The 24,718-nt window shown below is 41.1% G+C and overlaps 1 protein-coding gene across 17 annotated transcripts in view; it reads right to left on the bottom strand.

The window, feature by feature from the left end:
• Nucleotides 1-24,718, bottom strand: part of PPFIA2 (PTPRF interacting protein alpha 2) — a 258,382-nt gene that overhangs the window by 91,818 nt on the left and 141,846 nt on the right. For 16 of the 17 annotated variants that reach the window (XM_033162610.1, XM_033162595.1, XM_033162597.1 and 13 more), the window contains one exon: nucleotides 1,446-1,547. In XM_033162610.1, the coding sequence (XP_033018501.1) occupies nucleotides 1,446-1,547 (102 nt within the window). Of the gene's footprint in view, nucleotides 1-1,445; nucleotides 1,548-15,397; nucleotides 15,424-24,718 lie in introns of those variants that run through there. The other variant, XM_033162611.1, reaches the window with a different exon arrangement.

Here is a 24,718-nt window from a genome sequence, read left to right as displayed (position 1 = left end):
GCACTTCCATTGCCCCAGGTGTATAGAGGGATGAAACGTAAGGATTCTAGGAGGGGATTCGGAATACCGAAACTTTTATCAAAACAAAACAAAACAAAATAAAAAATTCCTGTCAGTAGCACCTTAGAGACCAACTAAGTTTGTTCATGGTATGAGCTTTCGTGTGCATGCACACTTCTTCAGTTTTAGTCTGTTAAGTCACCAGACCCTTAAATATAGTGAGGGAGGGGGGAGGGGTATTACTCAGAAGGGTGGTGGGAATGGGTGATTGGCTGATAGGTGTGGAAAACCTGTGGACGACTGTTAATGACTGCAATTGGTCTTACAGGAAAAAGTTGTTAAGTTGCCATGGTTTTTAGCTGTCCTTATTTTTATCTTTAAGCTGCCTCAGGGAAAAAGGGAAGTGTATAAAGAAAATACTAGGTGATGTTGAGGATCCATGAAGGAAGCAGTACTACACAATGAAGAAGCTGCCAAAGAGATGCCTTTTCCATTGGATTCCAACTTCTACAAAGTGGTACTTGCTTTACCAAATGCAACTTCTGCCTAGTGGATGAAGGCATCAAGGATACTTTTCTTTCCATACATATGTCTATCCATTCCCAACCATCAATGCAAAACTGGTAGTACATGGGTTGGATGAAACATCAAATACACGACCAGGTTTCATCATGCTTATAACACTTTAACTCCAAAATTCCATATATAAACCGGCTCAGTATAAACATTGATCAGAAAGGTAGGGAGATAGGAATTCTGTAACGAAGACTCCTCTACTCATCATACATTGGCACTCTCTGGTAAATCACTGCTCTGATCAGTCAGAACTGCTCAAAAATTATCCCAGGAATGCTCACCAGTCCACACACTGTTAGAATGATGCTCCATATTCCAATAACAACATTGACCATGAAAAGGTTTTGGGGATCAACAGATTAGAAGCCAATTTTTCCCTGTCAATCTCTTTGGTGCTAGCCACTGTTCAATTTCACAGTTTGATCAAAAGCCAGACTGGGAGAAATCCAGAAAGTTAATAAATGCCAGATGAACCCAAATCTTATCAGTGAATGTCTACTTTTAAACTACTCCCCAAAGAGCAGACGGAAAATAGAACACTAAATCACCAGGGAATCCAACTCAAGATATGAATTTCCAAACAAACCACTTGAACTATCAAAAGGCTATTACTAAAGAATGACATTGATGAACTGGTGGCTCTGCAGATGTTGTTGGATTCTAACTTCCATCAGCTGTAGCCAGCATGTCAATAGTCAGGCATGATGGGAGTTCTAGTCCATCAACATCTGAAGAACTACAGATTCCCTACCCAGGCACACAATTTATTTTCACAATTCTCATAGAATTTTATAAGATAAAAAGGAGTGCTAAAATTATCTGATACATCATTGTGCAAAACACGCATAACTGATTGTTTTTATACTTACTCTTGTGTTATTCCTTTCAGCTTTCAGTTCAGAAATTTCTTCTTCTTTTTCCAGTAGTTGTTCTCTGCATGCATTTAGCTCTTTTGTAAGTGCAGCAAATTCCTGCAAAGATGGAGAAAATATGCAAGAGGAAAAACATTTAGCATGAAAATATTGTATTGATTTAATCTCCAATTTCAGAAAATCTAACAGAACTAAAGTTTGGGTGCTGAAAAATTTCTGAGAACTTTTGAAAACAATGGGAATGAAATGCCTCTTTCAGATTAATATGAAGGGCCTATGCCCTGCTTTGAAAAGTACCAAAAGTCTAGAGCTATATTCCACTAACAGTAAAATATGCTGTCAGGTGTCAATATAAGGTTTGCATAATGTATCTTAAAATTCTTGTAACAGAAGCCACCAGTATTACATTTTAGGGCAAAACTGTGTGTTTCCTTAGCACTCATATGTCCCCAAACCTATGTTTTCTGAGGTAACATAAACGTGTGGCTGAGTCCAGGGCATTTGTATGGGTTAACGGACATGCTTTTCCATCATCTGCCCACTATTCTGCAAATGCCCCCCCCCACACCCTCATTCTGGCTTAGTTCTGATCTTGGAGATCAGGTGAATAAACACTGGATCAAAACTGATCGGGAGGAAGCAATCTGCCAGAGAATTGTTGACGGGAGAGGAGAGCTGAACACTTTCCTTGCAACTATATCCTGCCATCTCTTTCCGTCTCTTAATTGGCATTATGAGGTAAATCTTTGATGAAAGTGTTTTCTGTTCAACACAGTGACATTCTATATACCTGTGGCATAGTAAAACACACATAGTATTACTGAATCTGTCCCACGGAAGCTCAACTTCTATGCCTTTCAAAGCCAGTGAACCACTCACCTGGCAGGATGGAACTTGTGGGATATGCTTAATATTTTAGATCCACCAGCCAGAGCCCAGTGCAAAATGGTACTTGGGTGGGAAGGCATATGCTAAGAATTAAGAAACATGGTGCCTCTGAGCACATGCCCAGCCTAGGAATTTGTGAACATTATCTGAACGAAGCTTACAATTCCTTTCACACAAGAATCCACTACTCGTTTCCCAGTGCCAACCTTCTTTTTCAGCAACCTATGTAACTTAGGAATGGGGGGGGGGGTTTAGTTGTTGCTATTAGGCAACTAGGAGTCAGATACCCTTGACAATCTATTGCAGGCATAGACAACCTTCCGCCCTCCAGATGTTTTGGACCACAATTCCCATCATCCCTGACCACTGGTCCTGTTAGATAGGGATCATGGGAGCTGTAGGCCAAAACATCTGGAGGGCCAAAGGTTGCCTATGCTTGATCTATTGCAAGGCAACCAACCTGTAGATCCTAATCTAACTTGTGACCACCCCTTAATTTATAGCACACTTAAATTTGCTAAGTCTTTTACCATTTTTCTCGTTCCCTCACAAACAACCTGTGTCTTCACTTCAGTAATGTGTCCTTGTGTGTACAGGGCTAGGAGTGGAATCTCTTTGGATTCCTCCTGGTTTTAGGGCAAGCATGGCCTAACTTGGCCCTCCAGATGTTTTGGAATTACAACTCCCATCATCCCTAGCTAATGGGACCAGTGGTCAGGGATGATGGAAATAGTAGTCCTAAAACAGCTGGAGGGCCATGTTTGGCCATGCCTGTTAGGGTATTGCTTCTCACTGCAAGGTAATACCAGGCATAGGCAACCGTCAGCCCTCCAGATGTTTTGGACTACAATTCCCATGATCCCTGACCACTGGTCCTGTTAGCTAGGGGTCATGGGAATTGTAGTCCAAAACATCTGGAGGGCTGACGGTTGCCTATGCCTGATAATACCTTCAATGTCTCAAAGGATGCACATAATAATCTGAAGCATATATGTCACTTCGTAAAGTGGTTTTCCAATCCATTATGTTATTGTATTCTAAAGACTCTTCTGAAATAATTATACCTTAATAATATAATTCACTTAGTTTAATTAAACCACGGTGAAGCAGATCAATATAGTACACAGCGAATATTAAAAGCTTAAGCAGGAGTGGATTCTGCAGGAGAGTGCGTCTGAGGTTTTTATAAGGTTAGGCAGTAAATTACAGATTTGACGATTTATAGTTTTTGCAGAGGTTAATCATTCATCAATCTGATGCAGTTACTGTTTAAACTAAAATATCTGGATTTCAGCCAGCTTCATCTCATCAAGGAACTAAAATTGGTGTTTTGACTTAGCTGCTTTTAGTTGATGACTTGTTCATTCAGTATTAGAAAGGAACACAAAACCGCTTACCATTTCGGCAGCGGCGGCAGTTGCAGCCTGGCACAGCTACGGGCAAGCTGGGAGGGGGGATTCTTTCCCGCTGGGCGGCTGGTGTTGTCATCAGCCTCAGCTGGCCATGGGTAAGTGGACAACCTTGCTATGGAGTTACTTGGTCACTGTATTTGGGGCTAGGGACAAATTGGGCCTGTCTGGCAACTGTCACAACTTTGCTGACAGAAAAAGGCATTGAGTCAGATCCTTAGCCTAAACAGAGGGAAGGAGCCCTACTCACTACTTCTTGATCAAAGTATCAGGGTACCCCGGTAACGAGGTCCAGGGGGAAGGATTCTGTCTGAATGCCGGGATGGGGGCAGCGGCGGAGCTAGCCACTCGGGCACCTGGAGTGGACATGCCATGCACCTGGGGGGCAGGGCGAGCCACCCAGGGGGGGCGATCGGCACCCATTGGGGGCAATTGGCAGGGCATTCGGCGGTCACTGGGGGTGATCGGCGCTGTGATCAGCACGGTGATTGGCGCCCGAGGGGGGCACACCACTCCGCCCAGGGGGGGGGGTTGTCACCCCTCCTTAGGGATGACACCCAGGGCAAGCTGCCACCACCACCCCCTTCCTACACCCCTGCATGGGGCTAATGGGCCACAGAAATCCCCAAATGGCATTCTGGAGGGCCACCCATATTTGATATACACCATAGAGGTTTCTTTAAACCAGGATCAACCCAGGTTGTTTGATTCAGGATACATATCCCGTGCCTGTGCCAAAGCCTATTAACATCTGTAATCAATAAAGTTGTAGCCATTTCAATCCCATTATGTTGTCATGTTGGTTTTTTTTTTTTACTGTTCCCTGGCAATCTACGGCTCACTGCATGTGGGTCCACAATTTACATTACCAACACATGACATTATTATGTTCTGCTTGAAAACTGTTCTGGAGTGAAATTCTGAGCTGATACACATACCATTTAGTCATCATACGTTGGTCTGGGGGATAATATTTACATTAAATTCTCTGTTCTTCTTTTAATATGTTTGCAAACCGCCTTAACCCTGTTGCACAATCCAATCATATGCAAGTCTGCTTTAAAATAGGCTCACCAAATTTAATGGTACTTATTCCCAGATAAGGAAGCATATGATTATAGCGAGAAGCATGACTGTTTGGAATGATAGGATGTTCTGTCAATTGTATGCTTGTCTAAGAACTAAGAAAGTGGACTTACATAGCTGGGAGACCTCTTTTTTGCATTACATTTGTCTTCTGTCTAATTAGTTTTCTAAGCTAACATCTGCAGTGACATTCACACACGTACATCCATCTGAAACCAAAGGCTTGCCTTCAAAAGTATTGCTTTAATTGTATGCAAATCTAAATGGATTTAATCAATTACTTAATCAATTAAAACTAATTTGATTAGTGAGATTTATTGGAGTAAAAGCCCAAATTTATCCATGCATTGCTTGCTAAATTCACATTATTTAGACATCTCAGTGTGGCTGACATCAGACCCCTCACCCCCCACAAACTAGTAAATTTATTGTGGTGTTAGGGGTAAAAAGAATCAGCTTAAAATTTTCTTTTTACCTGCACCTAGGCTGCACCTAGCTATCAAAAGATTTGGCTTCTCTGTCCTGAAAGGAAACAGACAAAGATCTTCCGCTGGGGATATAATAGCAGACTTCTCTCCCCCCGCCCCCAAGATTGCCTCACAGGAAAATTAAGCTTTTCTTTCTGCTTTAAAAACGATATTATTTCCGTCATGCTTGGCTCTTGAGGGATGAGTTAATAATGGGGTAAGACAGCAGTTTTGAATTCATGCTTGACAAAAGCACAGGTAAATGCCATTTGTTGCCACAAAAGTTATTTTAAAGTTGGATGTGTAGCTTGGCTCTTAGGCACTGTTGGATAGCAAAGTCGCTAAGAATAAGTTGCCCCACAAGTTAAAGCACAGGAATGCATGCTTTTGTTCTATGCAGTTACATAACAGCTTGTGATGATAATGACCTCTGCTCTGTATTTGCCTCATAGATGCACAGAAACCAAAGGGATACTGTCATCTAGAATTATTGTTTGCAGCAGAAATGTTGCATGGTCAGTCATAGTTTAGGAGGCCTCAAGGTAGAAACTGCTGCATAACTAATACAGTTTGACAGATCAAACTGCACTCTTAAAGTTTACAAAGCAACTGCAGGGTTAACACACCAATTAAAAAGTGAAGCACGGAAATTACTCAGCAGACAATCCCACTTTTTAATCCTGAAATTTGAAGGACCAAACATGTTGCTCAACATGATGTTTATTATTTTTTTTATAACCCACTTTTGGAAAGGGGGCTTCAATAATTAAAGAAAAACAACAAAAACAAAAAATAGAATTGCCAGAAGATTAAGGGAAAATAACAACTAGTTTTCTGATGCTACATGGTATTCCTTGAACATGAAGATTTATCAGGATAGTGTTCAGAAACAAGTCACATGTATCTATGGCTTCTTGACACATAAGTCTGGAAAAAAACCACATGCTTGGGAAGGGGGATATCAGCTGCTGTGCCCACTTCTGACCTCCATATCTTCATCTGCTCTCTGCACGAAGAATTTATGGGTTGGATTCAGATTTAGGCCACATTCACACCATACATTTAAAGCACTATGTGACCACTGTCATGGCTTTCCCCATGTAGGGTGCTGAGAGTTGTTGTGATGCCACTATTCCCCTCCCAGAGCTACAATTCCCAAAGTTTCCTGTGAAGAGGGCTTAATTGTTAAAACTATGCTGCAAATTATAGCTATGTGATGGGAATAGGAATCTCCCTACAACTCTTAGCACCCTGTTTATAGATGTATCATAGTCAGGGCCAGATTTAGGTTTGATGAGGCCCTAGAGGTGAAACTCGAAAAATTAGAATATCGTGGAAAAGTCCATTTATGTAAGCAATTGTTTTCATTAGCTATTGGAGTTTAATACATGAGATAGACTCATGACATGCAAAGCGAGATATGTCAAGCCTTTATTTGTTATAATTGTGATGATTATGGCATACAGCTGATGAAAACCCCAAAGTTGAAATTGTTAATTTGGGGTTCTCATGAGCTGTACGCCATAATCATCACAATTATAACAAATAAAGGCTTGACATATCTCGCTTTGCATGTCATGAGTCTATCTCATATATTAGTTTCACCTTTTAAGCTGAATTACTGAAAGAAATGAACCTTTCCACGATATTCTAATTTTTCGAGTTTCACCTGTAAGCTACTGAAGGTAATGGGGCCCTTTATATGTCCAGCTGTCCTTTCTCAACAACAAATTGTCACTGTTTTTTGTGTGTTGAATATATGCTATATGGTAATTTATGGACCTAATAGGTATCTAAAGCCATTTGCACATAACAAACTATGTATTTTATCAAAGTAATTGATATAGAAATGAGCAAACCAGTGATATTTTAGGGAGCAGGCTAGAAGGCGGGGCCCATTACTTACATCATAGGAGCCTACACAACACAAAACACTGTTGCTGTATGTAAGTTTTATCTAATTTGTTTTTTAATTTATATTTTGGAAATCTACATCCAGTTTTTTCCCTTTAATTTTTTGGGGGCTGCCAAGAGAGTGGGGCCCTAAGCTATCGCTTGTTTAGCTTATATGTAAATCTGGCACTGATCATAGTGCTTTAAATACATGCTGTAAATGCAGCCTTAGTCATGCTTAGGAATAGACCCCGTGAAATCAATTTCAGTGAATCAATGATAAATTAATTGTTCTCAGTGGGGGGTACAAGTTACACACATGATCTGTGACACAGCAAAAAGTAGGAATCTAGATTAAAACGGAAAAGTTCTACCCAGGTAATGCTCAGAGCACACAGTGCAGATGAAGACTAGGAGATGGGAGGGAAGGACAGTGAATGTGGTCGCAGGCATCTTCTACATATTCTCATTGTAAATGGTTTCAGACAAGGTGAAAAGGTGCTGTCAGTGATCCTCACTCTTCTTTCCCTGCCAAGAAACTTCCTCTGAACAAGAGAAACGTTTGCCGCGTGCACAAATTCTTTTGCCAAATAAACATTTATATTTCATGTGCAGTTAAAGAAGGCACTGGCAGAGGAAGAGGAGTGTGGGGGGAGCGCACAGCCCCTGTCAGTGTGATCCCGGTGGGGTGCCATTGCGGCTGCCCCCCCCGCGCTGGGCACCACGCCCCTGTAGGCAGTGTGCCCCGCCCCCAGGACGTGTGCCTTGCCCCTGTGGGCAGTGCACTACGCGCCAGGACCCGTGCCAGCCCCACGCCCGCCTGCTCTCCACCCCCTGGTGCCAGAGCATGAAGCTCCGCCACTGAAAGAAGGTGGTCTTTTGGAGGGGAAAGGGAAAGAAAAAGCACCCTGGCACAGAAATATTGTTGCCTTGTGTTCAGCCCAGTTAGGTCTCTCTGCAATTACAATCTTTTTTGATCCACAGATTTAGAATTGTTTTAGATAAATCCCGCCTGAGAACAGAGATTTGAGTTCCAAACATTTGCCTTCAAAATAACTAGACTACTGGTTTCATTGACCCATCAAGCTGAGGTGTGGACAGCTGTGAACCTGAGGAGAGAGAAACTCAGTATGGCAATCGTATGGCACCCTTAATGGGAACAGATCTGTTAATTAAGCCTGTGATGAGGCTGACACATCAAGAGAAGGTGTCCCTACAATGTCATCAGTGATCACGTCTGCCATATTGAGACATAATCAGCTGCTGGAGTGAACAGCTTTCTCTAGAAAGGAGACGGGAGTCTAATAACAGGAGCAATCATGAGTTTTTGTGCAATAATTTTACAAAGTTTGCAATGGTTTAAAAATACAATGGCCTGGTTCATATTACACAGAAAGCCCTACTCTGGTTTACTGGAACTGCACAAACATATGGGCTTCCAGGGAGGAGTTTGAAGCTGGTTTGATCCTCTCTGGTCCTTTCTGCTCCCAAGCCATGCTTACCTAAGCCAATGGCTGTTTAACATGCCATCTGAACCCTGTCTTGTGGGTTTGTCTAGAATTTCCCCCTTAGCCTGAATAAATTTTAGAAACAATGCACGATCATATTTCTCAGTTGGCTTGACTAATATTTCAGCCATGCACACAGTCCTTCCTTTTGTGCCTTAGGATGCTCCACATTTATTTAACACAGATCTATTTTTCTATATTTGATTGTCTTGTCATGTTCCATACAACCCAGATGTTGCACATTATGAAAAGCTTTTCAATTAATATGCAACATCTAGTGCAACATGCCTTCTACTTTGCACTATCAGAGTGGCATTTGGACATTATGTTGGCAGAACAAATGTTAATTTTCTACCACTCTGTAAATTTATATAGAATGCTTACACAATGGTAAGCAATTTTAACATATAACTTAGGATACTGATCTTCTATGGGAATTTTGTAAACAGAAGCAGAAAGTCTAATTTTAGTAGATTTTCGTGCTTTACTGTTGTTATTGTTCATCTTGAAAAGGACATTTGGCAAGACAATTGTTCCAAAATGTATACAGATGTATGTATTAAAAACGTATCCTGTCTGACAACACAATTTCGTTTTACGAACAACAAACAAATGGGTCTCACTGAAGATTTCCCCAGCTGACATGGGGGAAGAGGAAGTGATTGTGGCTACACAATGGCTCAAATCCAGAGAACAAGAGACTCAGTAGAAAACTGAGATCACCTTCACCCAAACCTAGCATAGATCACCTTCACCCAAACCTAGCTGATGATCAGCACTGCCCACCCCAATCATCTCTTAGAGATGGGGCGGGGGGATATAAAATTCCCACATATCCTGGAAACTGACATGATTGGAACAGAAACCATGCACCATTCTTCCATGTTGCCAGTAGGTAAATGGGAACGAATACTGTCACAAGGAACTGCCTACAAATCCTCATGATACGAATTTTGGTATCCTCTCTCTGCAGGTCAATATCAGTTTCATCACTAACCCAAGAGGTGTTCCACAACTCATTTAAAATCATCAATCATCATCATCATCATCATTGAAAAACCTATGGACACACCCATCTTCCTATATACAGAAACATGCAAGGCTATCAACTTATGTCCACCACTGAAGGATCTGTCGTGCCACATGTGGGTACATTGCCTCTGGACCTTGCTGTGGTTAATTTGATCGCCATATTCAGGGCTCCCTTTCTCCTGTAAGCAAACTGGCTGGCTTGTAGGTTTTCGCCTACCTCGTAGCAACCGTCATCACAAGGGTAGCCCATTAGAGGGGTCCAGGAGGGATGACTCTGTCCAGGAGTCCACTAGGGGACCAACAAGCCCATACGCCTCTCCCAATAGTGGCCTGTGCAGGGCTGTAGCATCCAATCCATGTTGGAGGTGACTCCGCAGCACAGGTTTTACCCCACCAGGTTCCCATCACGTAGCAGGTGGGATACATGCCCAATGCCTTAGCCAAACCTCCTCTTTCCTGTAATCAATAAAGTTGTGGCCTAATTCAACCCAATACCAGTCTCCTGTGTCATTCTTGTGGCCCTCCCTTCACTTGCCACGGCCGTTATGCGCCTGTGCTGGCAAAACCCCAGGCAGTTACTAAGGGGGAAATGTCAGAGGGGCTGGTGAGCAGGGGCAGGGGCATAGCCCCTAGTACCAGTGCTTCTTTCTGGGGGTACTCAAGGGTAGAAGAAAAGCATTGGTGAAAAGCGTGGCACTTACTGCAACAACTTTATGGTGAGCATCGGGACCTTATTTCTAGAAGAAAAGCACTGCTTAGTAGAAATAAAAATCTAAAATCACTCTATATATGGTGCATGCCAACAAGAGAGCTGGCTATTCAGTTTATTCAGCTTGTTTCCTTTCTATATTAGTTTACAAACTTAAATAGATTTTCAATCATCTACAGGACTTTCACTTGCTTGTGCTCACCTAGCAATGAGCAAGATGTTTGATTAAAAATGCCCAGTTCTCTTACTTTTTGGTAACTTACATGATATTGGCTTTTCTGGTCTTTATGAAACACATTTGTTGTTGTTTTTTTTAAACACCCAATGGTACATGCCTCATTTATTTTATTCAGTTATCTTTGAGAGTCATGTACTATTTAGAGTGATGGCCTATGAATGACTTGACAGCAGTACGTGTTACTTTTTCTGAAATAGTGACATGACTCATCCCTCCCCCTCGACTGTCCTTTGATTTCTCAAATACCTTTAACACCTGGACCAAATTATGTAAACTCTTTTAGGATAGGACAGAGCCCTGAGTCACCCTAACATGACTTGAGAATCACACTGAGTCTGACCAAAACTATTTCCTCAGATGTAAAAATAAACACATCCCCCCAGTTGCATTACTCATACCTTGTTCTGTATGGACATTTGGACACACTTAAAACAATGAATTGCGTAAATGAGTGCAGTTTCTTTAAGCTTTGTAAGGCACTCAGTAAGTGGGGCACAATGGTGACGATGGCAGATTTCAAGGCTCAGCATACAACAAAAAAATAATCAAGAGATTATTCTGCAGTTTAATGTGAACCTATCACCAGAATTTTTCCAATTTCAAAAGCAAATATATCAGCAGAAAAGCAAGTAGTCTTCATCCCTTCAAGGCCCTTTCAAGTTCAGAAAAGTTGTCCCTGCATCAATTCTTTTTTTCCCCCTACACAGCTATTTAAAGATACAGACATCTTGCTCTGGTCACTCTTTCTCTTTCTTTTATGAAAGCTTCTAAAACAATGAGAAAAGAAAAAAGAAAAAGAAAAGTAATAGTACTGATGCAATTCATGCTGCACTAGAGTAGGAAGCGTGGGGGAGCACAGCTTCCAAACTTTTTAAGAAGAGGAGAAATGGCACCCTCTGTCCCAGTCCCAGAACCTGCCTGCTCCTGCAGATGAATGAGGTGATAATGAGCAGAGGCAGATTTAGGGGAGCACAACCCATTTGGTTGAACTGGGAGCAGAGCTTTGGGGGCACCACAACATTGATGCAGTATGGAAGGCGAGAGGTGGGGGGGGCACCAAATTTTGACATAGCACAGGGCACCTGAGATGCCAAGGTCTGCCACTGCAATGAGTTATTCAAGTTCTACAGTTGTCCGCATAGAGGGGATCGGAAAATAACAAAAACAATCAAGCAGAGGCTGGATATTTCTTTCCTTTTCTTTGATGGGGTTCCTACTTCATGCCAGCACTTCCCACTGAAATTTGGTGATGCTTACTTCCAGGTAACTATGTACAGTATTTTAATCATGCTTCATGACTGATCAGGGACAGCAATGTCTAACACGCCAACCTTTGCTAGCCCAAGGTACGACTATGAACTCCTTTGGGGGACGTGGCTATGACAAGTATCGTGACAAGATCCTACTCTACAAAATTTACCAGCACACCATTTGTTGCCACCCACCTTAGGTGGAGGTGTGTCACCCACTTGTAAGGTGCAATCTATCAGCAGGATCAATGGTTTAAAGAACAGAACTGAAGATATGTTTACCATAGAAAAATTATCTCCTCTTTAGCCACGTGACCAGTCATTAGTTGTTGTTTTCTTAATCAAAATCTGCACAGGACTCACTACTTTAAATGCTCTACCCTGGATGGAGTGAATGAGGTCAGAATAGTAATGAAAACATAGAACATAGCTGAATGTTTCCCTCTGGACAGATTCCAATACCAAACAAATTATTCAATGGCAGTATTGTCACTCTGCAGAAGTGAAGGATGGTAGAGGAAAATTATTCAATCATATAACCCAATAAAACAAAGAGAAGGTCAAAAAACATTTTGTCGATATTGCTGCATTTTCTTTTTCTTTTTTAAGCACAAGTGTCTCAAGGTCATAGAATGAAACAGCTTTGGCATCCATATGTATGAATAAATATCTAAAGAGGGGAGAAATGTGTGTACTTAAACACAACTTTCTAGACAGGCAGAACTACCTTCTGAACTAGAACAGTCCACCTTTCAAAAAACAACATTGGCAAGGATGCCAGAGAAGTTATTTTCTAGGATAATAATAATAATAATACCCCTCCCATCTGGACACAAAAGCAAAGCAAAGCATCTATGGATTATGCCAATATTTCGACTTCCGAGGTGTGTTCAAAAATTGACTCATTTACTTCTGGGTATTTGGCATTCGAGTTCCGAAATGTTCGACTACGGAGGCGTTCAAGAACCAAGGTACCACTGTACTATGTAAGGCTTGTGGTGGAAACCACTCACAGCACTGAGCTTCACCCCTGCTCACTCCTACAAACCCACTCAAGAGTTCCTGAGTTTCCTGTGGGCAAATATAATGCTGAATTAATAGAATTGTAACTGTTACCCCATGGTGCCAACATTTTTTTTTTAATGACTACTTGTTTTTAAGGAAAATGTTTGCTATAGCAATGAGTTACTACAACAAATCTTACATTCTCTCTGTATTTTCAAGTTCTCATAATCATTTTAACTAAACTGTCCTTTGAGTTTATATCCTAGCTGTCACAAGAAATGAGATTTTAAACTGACAGCTGAGCTTTGATCAGAATAAGACCTTTATAATGAAAATGTTGGCGAGTAAAGGCTTCCCTACTATTAAAAACTGGGCAAGTAGGGCAGCTCTATTAGCTTATACTTAGCATGTAATGGACATCCACTAAAAATACAGCCAAGCTGTTGTGTTAATGTTGTCTCCCACTAAATTGATTTTTAGAAAAAAAATATCTGCCAATATGCGACATAAATCAGAACCAATTCAGAATGGAGCATGATGTTGTGGGGAACACACATTTTATATCCACACAAGTTCTGTGACCACCTTTCCCTGGCAGGCTTGTGGAGTATTTCTGCCAGATGGGGCCACTGGGGACAACTAAAAAAGGAAAGGGACAAACTCAGCTCTGAAATTCAAGCCAGTGTTTGGATCCAGGAAAGCAGTTGTGTGTTGGAGAGGATATGGGTTGTAGGAATAGACAAGAGAATGAAGAAAAGTGTAAGCTGGCTGTAGTAAGCCAGATGACAGAAGCAAAGACTTTTGATACACAAATGACCCCCCCCCCTTTTTAAAGAGCAGCTACATATATGAGTAAGAGCTAAAGGTTACTCCTTGATAGAAGAACAAGAACTGTAGGAGGGAAATCAGCATGGTTTCTCCAAAGATAAGTCCTGTCAACATTAATGTTTTAGAGTTCTTTGAGAATGACAAGTAGCGTGTAGATAGGGGTGATTCAGTAGATAATGTGGCATTTGGATTTGATGAAGTCCCTCACCAACGATTCCCAAATAGGCCTAGCAGGTAGGACTTTTTCTTAAGTCCCCTTGTGCATACAGAAAAAAATCCATGGATACTGCTCATGAAAATAGGATGGCTTTGTACATTTCACATGCTACTTTCAAGCATGACTGCAGAACATGTGACCCTCCAGATGACTATTATTATTATTATTATTTCTATGCCACCCTTCATTAGAAGATCACAGGGCGGTTTACACTATAAAAACACACAAAAAACATACTGTAATAACAAACAAAACCAATACCCCCCCCCAAATAGTTTAAAAGGCCATAGATTGTTTAATTAGCCAAAGGTAAATGTTTTTGCCTGGCGCCTAAAGATGTCTGACAAAAGTGCCAGGCAAGTCTCCCTGGGGAGAGCATTCCACAAGTGGGGAAACACCAGTTCTTGGTGGTTTAACTGTCAACTCCTCTTCCAAGGGAACTCTGGGAATTGTACCTCTCTGGGGGAAACAGGGGTCTCCCAATAACTCTCAGCCCCCTTAGCAAACTACAGTTTCCATGATGCTTTGGAAGAATCAATTACTGTTTAAAGTGGCATGGTATTACTTTAAATTTACAGTGAATATGGTGGCTTAGTTATGGTTTCTCTCTTTTTGTTCAATAGATCCAGCTATTCACTTTATTCACGTATGCCCTAAGTGGTGTTAATAATAATAATAATAATAATAATAATAATATATTATTTATACCCTGCCCACCTGGCTGGGTTTCCCCAGCAAACGAAACTCTGGTATGTAGGGAAACATTTTCAAATGAACACAACAGACACAAGAATCAAGCGACAAAGAAGCATATACAAATAACTTAAAACAAGGCAGTGTGGCACAGTAAATGTAAAATTCTTTTTTTTTTTGCCGTCATTGATGCCATGTTATAAAAGACTAAGAATGTGAAGGATTTGACAGCTTTCATCCACTAGTAAGCCAAAGGTTAAAGGTTAGAAAAACATGGCTTTCACAACTAAGTGCTTTCCTGAATATTAGAATTACCAAATCAGTAATGCTGACAGGAAGCGTCTTTCGCCATGCAATTAATCAGATATAAACACTGCATGTCCAAAGGGAAATTTTATAATTAGACATTACAACTGGGACTTGAAACATGCCCCTTTCCAGGATAATCCATTCTTTCTGCCCTCCACCCCACCATAATTTTCAGTTTACCCCCATGCCCCAAGTCCAGTTTTCACTGGGTTGCTTTAGGGGAAATCCTTTAGGGGCTCCCCACTAACATTTTGTGTTCTTTTTGTCCTATATACATTTGGGTTCTCTGATGCTGCTAATACCTCTCCTCTTGCATGTGGATGGCGCCATGTTGGCTACATAAGAATTGGCACTCAGGAGCGTGAATATGCTATTGGTAAATATGGTGTGAAGTAGGGGTGGCTAACCTCTATTCACCCACTCAGATTCTGTTGGACTCCAAGTCAGAAAGGCTGGATGGATCAGCAACAGGGTGGGGTGGGGGTGGGGGTGGCATAGGTTAGCCACCCTGATATAAGGTTTAAACATGGTGCAGGTATATAATTTAAAAGAAAAGTGCTAATCATTAAGTGCACTTCATAAAATAATGCTTGCAACACATAGCAGTGAAAATTATATCCGGATGGTCAGCCAGTTCATTAGCATGTATTTTTTATTGGTACTTAGGCACAAATGCAGACACATTGAGAACTGTTAGTTAAGAGGACTTTGAAAATAGACCAAACCCCAGCTCCCTATTGATCTGCCTCACTGTTGTGAATTGAAGATTGCAGCCCAATAAATATTAAAGGATCACCTTGTTATATTTACAAAAAAAAAATTTTTTTTGGGGGGGGGAGGTTCATGGAGGACTCCATCAACAAATATATAGCTAATTTGTATGCTTCCTTTTACAAAATTTATCCAGTGCAATGTGAGCAAGAAAGCCAATATCTGTTTCAGCAGTACCGCACACCTAATGCTTAAAACGTTATCGGTCTTCCAGTAGTATAATAGTTGTAGCCAACTAAATTGTGCTCAGAAAAGATCCACTGATGTTAATGGACATGACTAACTTAGGTTCATTAATTTCAGTGGGCCTACTCTGAATACAGTGAGAGATTTCACTTTCTTGGGTTCCATGATCACTGCAGATGCTGACAGCAGTCACGAAATTAGAAGACGCCTGCTTCTTGGGAGAAAAGCAATGACAAACCTAGACAGCATCTTAAAAAGACAAAGGTCCGTATAGTTAAAGCTATGGTTTTCCCAGTAGTAATGTACGGAAGTGAGAGCTGGACCATCAAGAAAGCTGATGGCCGAAGAATTGATGCTTTTGAATTATGGTGCTGGAGGAGACTCTTGAGAGTCCCATGGACTGCAAGAAGATCAAACCTATCCATTCTCAAGGAAATCGGCCCTGAGTGCTCACTAGAAGGACAGATCCTGAAGTTGAGGCTCCAGTACTTTGGCCACCTCATGAGAAGAGAAGACTCCCTGGAAAAGACCCTGATGTTGGGAAAGATGGAGAGCACAAGGAGAAGAGGACGACAGAGGATGAGATGGTTGGACAGTGTTCTCGAAGCTACTAACATGAGTTTGGCCAAACTGCGGGAGGCAGTGAAGGATGGGTGTGCCTGGCGTGCTCTGGTCCATGGGGTCACGAAGAGTCGGACACGACTGAACGACTGAACAACAACAACAACAACTCTGAATACAACTTAAGACAGATAGAACCCAAAATACCATCAATATCATCATCATCCGGAGTGAGAAGATGCTCTCCTAAATATAGCCTTTCTATTAACCTTTTAAAAAATGATTTTGCTGAGTGGAGTGAGACCACAGTGACTATTTTAGCTAGAAAAATGGGGTCAAAGTAACAAATTACTCCACCCTATCTGCCTCTATCTGATATCACAACGGCTGGTTCTTGACCAATAAAAAAATTAAGCACCTCAGTCACAAAACTCAGAGCAGTGTGAAAACAAGGAGAAGCTCACATGTTAACCCATTATAATGGTTGTGGTGGGTGGGACGGGTTCCAAGGGGAGAAAGTTGACCAAAATCACCACCAATTTACTTTAAAGGATAAAGAAGAAATGTGCATCTTGCTTGCCAATGTTCTCTTTGCTTAAAGAATACATTAGAAATTAGGTTCACATCTTGGCTTGACTTCTTTAGCATTGCTTATTGCTGGGTGTAAGTGGGACCGAAATAATAGTTATAATTGGACAGTTAATCACAGCAAAGACTTCCAGGGTTGTTGTTTTTACGATAACATGCTTAAGTGGCACATTCAGAAATCCAGCAGAGAAAGGAGGAAAGTGGTGTCTGATTTCAACAGATGTTCATGATCAAGGATGGTGAAGAAATCAAGATTAGTGACATCCTGCAGAAACAAACATAGCAGCGCCCTGTCTGAATGCTATGATCATTCATGTCATTAGAGGAGTGCTAAAAGCATAGCAGGGAGGAATAAACATTCCAGCCATTAATTAAACACCTAAGCCATCAATCAGTGACAAAATCATTCCCTGAGCTAAACTTTCAGCCATTTCTAAAGTATAATGAGAAACCTAAACAGCTGGAATAAAACTACAATAGCCTTCCTGCTCTTTGGATGTCAGTGATGAAAGGAACCATCTACAAATGGCTCCATAATGCTACGAAGCCTCACTCTGCAATGCGTAGCATTTATAGAATATTAGAGTTGGAAGTGACCCTGAGGGTCCTCTAGTCTATCCCCCTGAAAAAGCATACATAACAGATGGCCATCCAACCTCTCCTTCAAAACATCCAATGAGGGAGAGTCCACAACCTCCTAAGGGAGTCTGTTCCATTGTCAAACTGCTAGTCTATCCCTGGCTCCTTTATTCTATCCCAACCATCTACACGGATTTCTGTTGCTGCAGCAGATTGTAATGATCTTCCCCGCTGCACAGGTTTCCACAAGCTGCTGCAAAAATAGCAGACAGCAATCATACCAGCCTGATGCATCTAAAATAGCTCTGAGTAGCCTTGAACTATAGAAGGTGGGAAATGAGAGGCAAAGTGTATTTATGATCTCATCTCAAAGGAGGCTGCCATGATTTTTTTTGGAAGAAACCCTTTCTTCTCTTTTTGGGGTGGCCTATGCAATACCAGAAGTGCAACAGTTAGATGAACAAAGTCCAGATGCATACAAAACTTGTATGTCTCATTGATGGAAAGCTGCACAAGCTCAAATACTAAGGAAACATTGGAAGTGAAAAATAACGTTTCCTCTGCCCTGCTTTTCTGTAACATCCGAAGCCATCAGCAAGGAAGTCCTATACCTTTGATGTGCTTCAATAAATAAAGACCATAACATGCCCAGGTTTCTCTCCACTGAACTGGGTACCAGTGTCTTCATGACAGAGTCCCCCCCCCAACACACCACCAATCTCAGCATTTGCAACTCAATGTTGGGTCAAAACAGCCATGGTCAAGAATTCATTTGTATTTGGTGGGGATTCATCTAGGTGGGGGAGATCGATCTAGGTTGAACATGCTGCTCCATTCAAGGATATTTATCATTTGTTATGTTAAAAAAAAACAACAAATTTATCATTTGCTATATTTTTACCCTGCCTTTTCTTCTCCAAGAACCTAGAGTGGCTTACACTTAATCAATAAATTAATCAAATCAAAGCATTGAAAGCAGCCACATCTGCATCTATGCATGATCTGATGCTCCGGAAACCTGAAGTTCCAAGAGTGTGCCCACAACATCCTTTATGTGTAAGCTCTGTAAAAATAAGGCCATTAAGTGTGGATGGACACCTATAAAACATTTTATATGTTACCTTTCCTTTAGAAAGGGTCAAGGCACATTAAAACAAAATTACTAAAAGCACAGCAGATAGTCAGCCGCACAAACATAGCTGTTGAGTATCTTCCAGCAGTACAAAACAACCCAATACAGAGTCGCTTAAAAACTATTCATGGCCCAAAAGTGACCCTAAGCAGGAAAGTTTTAAGCCATTTGGCAGAAGGCCATTAAGAGAGTATGAACGCATGCAGGTTGGGAGTTTGTGTGATCCCAGTAGGGACAATTCTTATTTATTGAGACGTTCATCCTTTTTTATTTTCCACAAAGTTTACAGAGGGGTTGTATGATGCACTGTGTATAGATTTTGATTCCATTTGTCTTGTAGGGGGGTTATGCAATATATTTTCAAGCAACTGTTCTCTCAAACTTCCCAGTGCATTTTCCTGTCACCTTCAGCGAAATGTCCAACTTTTCAAAAAGTGGGTTTATTGCACAAGAGCATCAAATCCACTTTAAATGCAAAACCTGAGTTTTCTGTTATGTGATTGAAGTTCCTGTTTACCCTGCTTTATTCACTGGTGTAATTCTGTTGTTTCTCTTTTGCTATACATCCCCTTGGGCTTTGATGGGTGACTCATAAATAGAGTTAACAACTGTGAAGAAGAAGAAGTAGAAGTAGAAGTAGAAGAAGAAGAAGAAGAAGAAGAAGAAGAAGAAGAAGAAGAAGAAGTCTTATTTAAATTATAGCATAATTCTGTACATTTATTTGGAAGGAAATCCCACTGAATTCAATGGAAGTGTAAGCAGCTTTAAAAGAGAACACCAATTGTGTAATGTGTTATACTTTTCAATAAACTTATTTTTTCTGTTAATAGGGCTCTAAGATTTAGTCAAATCTTCTGAAAGTTAAATTAGGCAATGTCTTCCTTGAATCACAGGGCAAATCCTATAATTGCTAAAATATGAATACATCTATCTAGAAAAGACCCTCCCCTTCTGACTAAGCTGATCTATGTACAAAGCTACAATTTATATCTTGCCCCAGGGAGCCTACTGAATTTGTTCTGCTTATTTTCCATAAGTTATTTTGAGATATAAGCAACATTATTCCAGCACCATCAAACAATGCTTCTAAAACTGTACCACATAATTTATCTTGGTGGCCTTTGACATGCTATCATTGTTTATTTTGGAATGTGAATATTAGGTGCACACACACCTTGTATATAATTTAGAACAGTTGGATGATTCAACATAGCCCATATAATATTCCTCCCCAGCCCTAACAAGCATGTAAAAAAAACAAACCGAAAAGGAAGTTAGGATTATTCAAACTGGATCTTGTCATTCCCACCTTCTCTGTACACTGAAGCCACCACAATCTATCAAACAAACCCATTCACAACATCCAATACAACTTATTTCAGCAAAGTAAGTAGGAAAAGCTTTATTTCAGGCATTATCACCCCAAAAGGAAAGGCAAATAAAGTAGGTCTGAGAGGTGCACATTTAGCACCACATCCCCGAGGCCACACAAATCCTTCACGCCCTTTGTATGAGCACATTTATTTATTTATTTGGGGCAAAAACTGCTTGGACCGGGATGGGAAGGGAAGGGTAATCAACTCTGAGATACTTCTCTGCTCTTCCTCCTTGCCTATGGGGGCTTTTCTTGCAAAAAAGAAAGAAAGAAAGAAAGAAAGAAAGAAAGAAAGAAAGAAAGAAAGATTAAAAAGGGAGGGGGCATGGAATTTGCTGTGTGTTTTTTGCATGTAACATGTAGTTTGGCTATAACATGTTCTGGGTGCAATGACTCTTTTTTGGGGGCTCATTACTTAAAATCATATCCCTGTGTTGCCTGAGCTGCCTCCTAAGCTTTAAGGCTCAGGTGTCTCCATAAACAGCTTCTTCTATTTTGTTTCCTTCTTTCCGTCACCTTTTTGTCAAGTCAGTTTGCATTTTGCTAGCTTTTGTGGCACACTTCCAAAAGCTGCACTGCCAACTGTGTTACTGTAGAGCCAGCGGCACCATTGGAAGGTGCCGGGAGAGAGGCTGTGGCCTAATTCTCACTGAGCCTTCTCATGTTATGTCTGCATGCTCCTCCATAATGTCTTACTCCTGATGTCTAGAGCCCATGCAGTGCTTCTTCTCAACATTAACGCAGTCGCGTTTGTATGGAGCAGCATTCATTCATGTGACACTGCCCGCCCCTCTGCTTGCATGCTCTCTGAAGGAGTACAACCCAGATCCAGATCTGGCACCTTAACAAGAACTAGGACTGCATTTCCAAGCATGCGTGATTATTCCCAGAGGAGCACTTATACCTCCATATATGATGAGGTATAAAAAACAGCTATGCCGAATGCTCTCAAAATGAGCTGCGGCTCTGCAATTTAATCTTGAATATACCCAAGAGCAGGCTCTTGAGCCTTGCCCTCTGCAATCATTTTTATGTCTTTGCTCTCCCTCCCACACTGAAACCATAAAAAAGAATCCAGAACTGCTGATTCTGCTGACTGCCGCAATGAAGAGCTTGCAAACTCCGCAGAGAGACTGTACCTTCTTCACAGCTGCCACACAGACACCTTCCTTCCAGTATAGCAGGGGTGGCCAACTCCCAAGAGACTGCGATCTACTCACAGAGTTAAAGACTGGCAGTGATCTATCCCTTTTTGGGGAGGGGGGTACAGGGCAAAAATGTTGAGTTTTTGTTTAGATTCTTTGGGGGGATCCAGTGATCTGCCAGAGACATCTGGTGATCTACCGCTTACAACAGAATGCAATATGATTACTCACTACACTGATCTGGCTCTGCTCCCTAGCTACATTGTATGGTGGGGGGAGGGGGGAAAGCAGTAAGACAGTGAGTAACAGCCCTGCTACTGACCTGCTCAGCTTTATGTTTGTATAGATCTTACATGCAATGGGCTGTTTCTGCAGGAGCAGAAACACTGGAAAATATTGTTTAGTGCACAGAAAGAGACCTAGGTGCTTTCAAGTTGTATGTTCATATACAGTTGTATCTTGGAATTCGAATGGCTTATTTGCCGAATGTTTTGGTTCGTGAATGATCGAAAACTGGAAGTGATTCTTCCAGTTTTTGAACATTCTTTAGGAAGCCAAACATCCAGCGGAGCTTCCTGCAGGCAATCGGAAGTCGTACCTTGGAAGTCGAACGCTTTGGAAGTTGAATGGACTTCTGGAACGGATTCCGTTTGACTTCCAAGGTATGTCTGTATTAAGCTGAATACATAGAGATGCTCTGTCCTGACCACAAAGGGCACAATGGGTAGCCAACATGGCTGGTCAGGTGGATGACAGGGTGAGCTGGAGTTGCAGGACCTTGGACAGCAGCAACAAGCAGGACTAGAGAGGAACAGGAACAGGGGAACATGCAGTTAAAAAGAGATAACTTGGGGGATTTGTGGGCAGTGGGAAAGATGTGATGTTGTGATCATTTGGCCCCAATCCTAGCATGGACGTGCAGTATTTTTATTTTTATTTTAAAAAAAGGTCCGATAAAAGACAGACATTACAAAGGCAAACTTCACTGGGGTTGTGAGAGGAGTATGTGAGTCTATATGAATAATTGTGCAATTGATTCATAGGATATCATCCACCTTTTATAACAACATGATTCTATCTAATTATAGCTGTGAAGCCAGAGGAAACAACCTGTCAGGTGGCTCTGGCTATCCGCGATTAGGTGCACAATGCACTCCAGTAATGGAGGCCCAATGGGGCGACCAGAAAAAGATTGCCTTGCTAAGCACACTTACTTGAAAGGAAGGCTGGCTGAAACTAATGGGCCTTCTGAGTAGCACTCTATGGGTGAAAGCTATCAGAGTCTCCACATGTTTGGCCTTGAGGCATTGGTTATTGGTTACTACCTGAACAAGGGAACCTACCTACTGATCAGCATTAGCTTCACAATAGACAAAACAAAGTACAATAGCACACAAAGCATCATGGAATTTAGACTCACGAGATACAGTGATTGCTAGCAAGTTAGTTGGCTGTGTGTAGCCTGTGTAGGCTAGAAAAAATTACACTGGGGAACAATTTTTTTGTTGCATTGACACCTGCAGTTGTTCTAACCTAATTTTGACTTGCTGATTTCTTATCTGAAGTCGGTTTTGTTCTGTAAGTTCTAGTTTTTTTTTGCAATTCATGTTTTTTACTTTTCAGCACAATCTTCGTTTTTCACAATGCAAGAATTAAATATTTTATTAAACACATAGCCAAAGTAGTACAATATGAGTATAAATGTAAGTGACTTATATAGCATTGAAAATGACATGTATATCTATGCACAGTTGGAGGTATGCAAAAAAAACGTACAGTACTGGTATTCCCTTGGGATACACAGTATCTGCAAGCTGTTGTTATTCAGGTAAGAATTTGTGCTTGTAGCTCTTGCGTTTGTGGACTTGCATAGGGGATTCTCATTTGATGGTCCAACAGTAGTCTGACATCATAGATTTGTCCCATCACCCTTGATAACGCTCTTCCATTGTCTTCAGGTCTTGAAAGAAGCGCTCTTCCTGTTCATCACTGACTGCCCCAAGGATTTCAGGGAATTGATCTAGGTGACTGTTCAGGAAATGGAGCTTCACACTCATAGTGCTTCACAATCAACATGGAAGGAGGAATTCTGGATTTTATTCTAAGATTGATTTAAAAGAATTAATTTGGAGTTTGAAAAGCAACATAGGAGACATGGAAAAAGATGGCTTGATGAAACAGTTTGTGAAGGCATTAAATATTGAAGGTAAATGTTTTCAACATATAGTTGCAGCTTTTCCCACTTTGTCTTTTGAGAAGATCAAAGCAGGTGTGTTCGATGGACCTCATATTTGTGGCCTTGTTCAAGATGAGGAATTTGTCAGGAAGATGAATGGCAAAGAGAAGAAAGTGTGGCTGTCTTTCATGGCAGTTATCAAAAACTTCCTTGGCAACAAAGAAGCAGACAGCTATGAGGTTGTGGTTGAAAAAATGTTGTTGGCTTTCCACAATCTTGGGTGCAATATGAGTGTGAAAAGTGAAAAACACGAATTGCAAAAAAACCTAGAGCTTACAGAACAAAACCGACTTCAGATAAGAAATCAGCATTGAAAGAACATATAAGAACAGTTGAAAAATCTCATGCAACAGAAAATGAAAAAAAAATTGTTCCCCAATGTTATTAGTCACATGAAGGCCTATTAAGCCATGATAGCTAATAGAACATCCTTGTTCATTCTGAATATCAGATGCCAACAAGGAGAAGAGGAAAGGAGGGTTGCTTTCACCCCCTGCCTGGTACCTAGTTAGCCACTATTGGAAGCAAAGGAACAAAACCTCACTTATGTCAATCACATGTTAAAAGGAAAAAAACTGAGCAGGGACACTGTCAGACAACTAAATCATTGGCTGCATTGCCAAGTCTTCAACTACCTGTGACACAGCTACTTACATCCATAAGTAAGCATGAGTGGCTGGAGGTCTTAAATTTTGTTACTTCTACTTACACAGTTGATATATGGGGACTATACATTATTTGTTGGTATTGATCTATGTTATTTTATTACAAAAAATATTAAAAACATATTGGGGTGGGAAGGAACATAGGAAGCTGCCTTATACTGAGTCTGACTGCACTGTCTACAGCATGGAAATAATAATTTATTATTTATACCCCGCCCATCTGGCTGGGTTTCCCTAGCCACTCTGGGCTGCTCCCAACAGAATATTAAAAATACAATAAAACATCAAACATTAAAAACTTCCCTAAACAGGGCTGCCTTCAGATGTCTTCTAAAAGTCAGATAGTTGTTTATTTCCTTGACATCTGATGGGAGGGTGTTCCACAGGGCAGGCGCCACTACCAAGAAGAACCTCTGCCTGGTTCCCTGTACCTTCACTTCTCTCAGTGAGGGAACCACCAGAAGGCCCTCGAAGCTGAACCTCAGTGTCCAGGCTGAACA

This window comes from Lacerta agilis, chromosome 10, assembly GCF_009819535.1.
Source record: "Lacerta agilis isolate rLacAgi1 chromosome 10, rLacAgi1.pri, whole genome shotgun sequence".
Lineage (NCBI taxonomy): Eukaryota > Metazoa > Chordata > Lepidosauria > Squamata > Lacertidae > Lacerta > Lacerta agilis.
The sequence above is the reverse complement of the archived record's forward strand: the minus strand, read 5'-3'. Positions and strand labels throughout refer to the sequence as shown.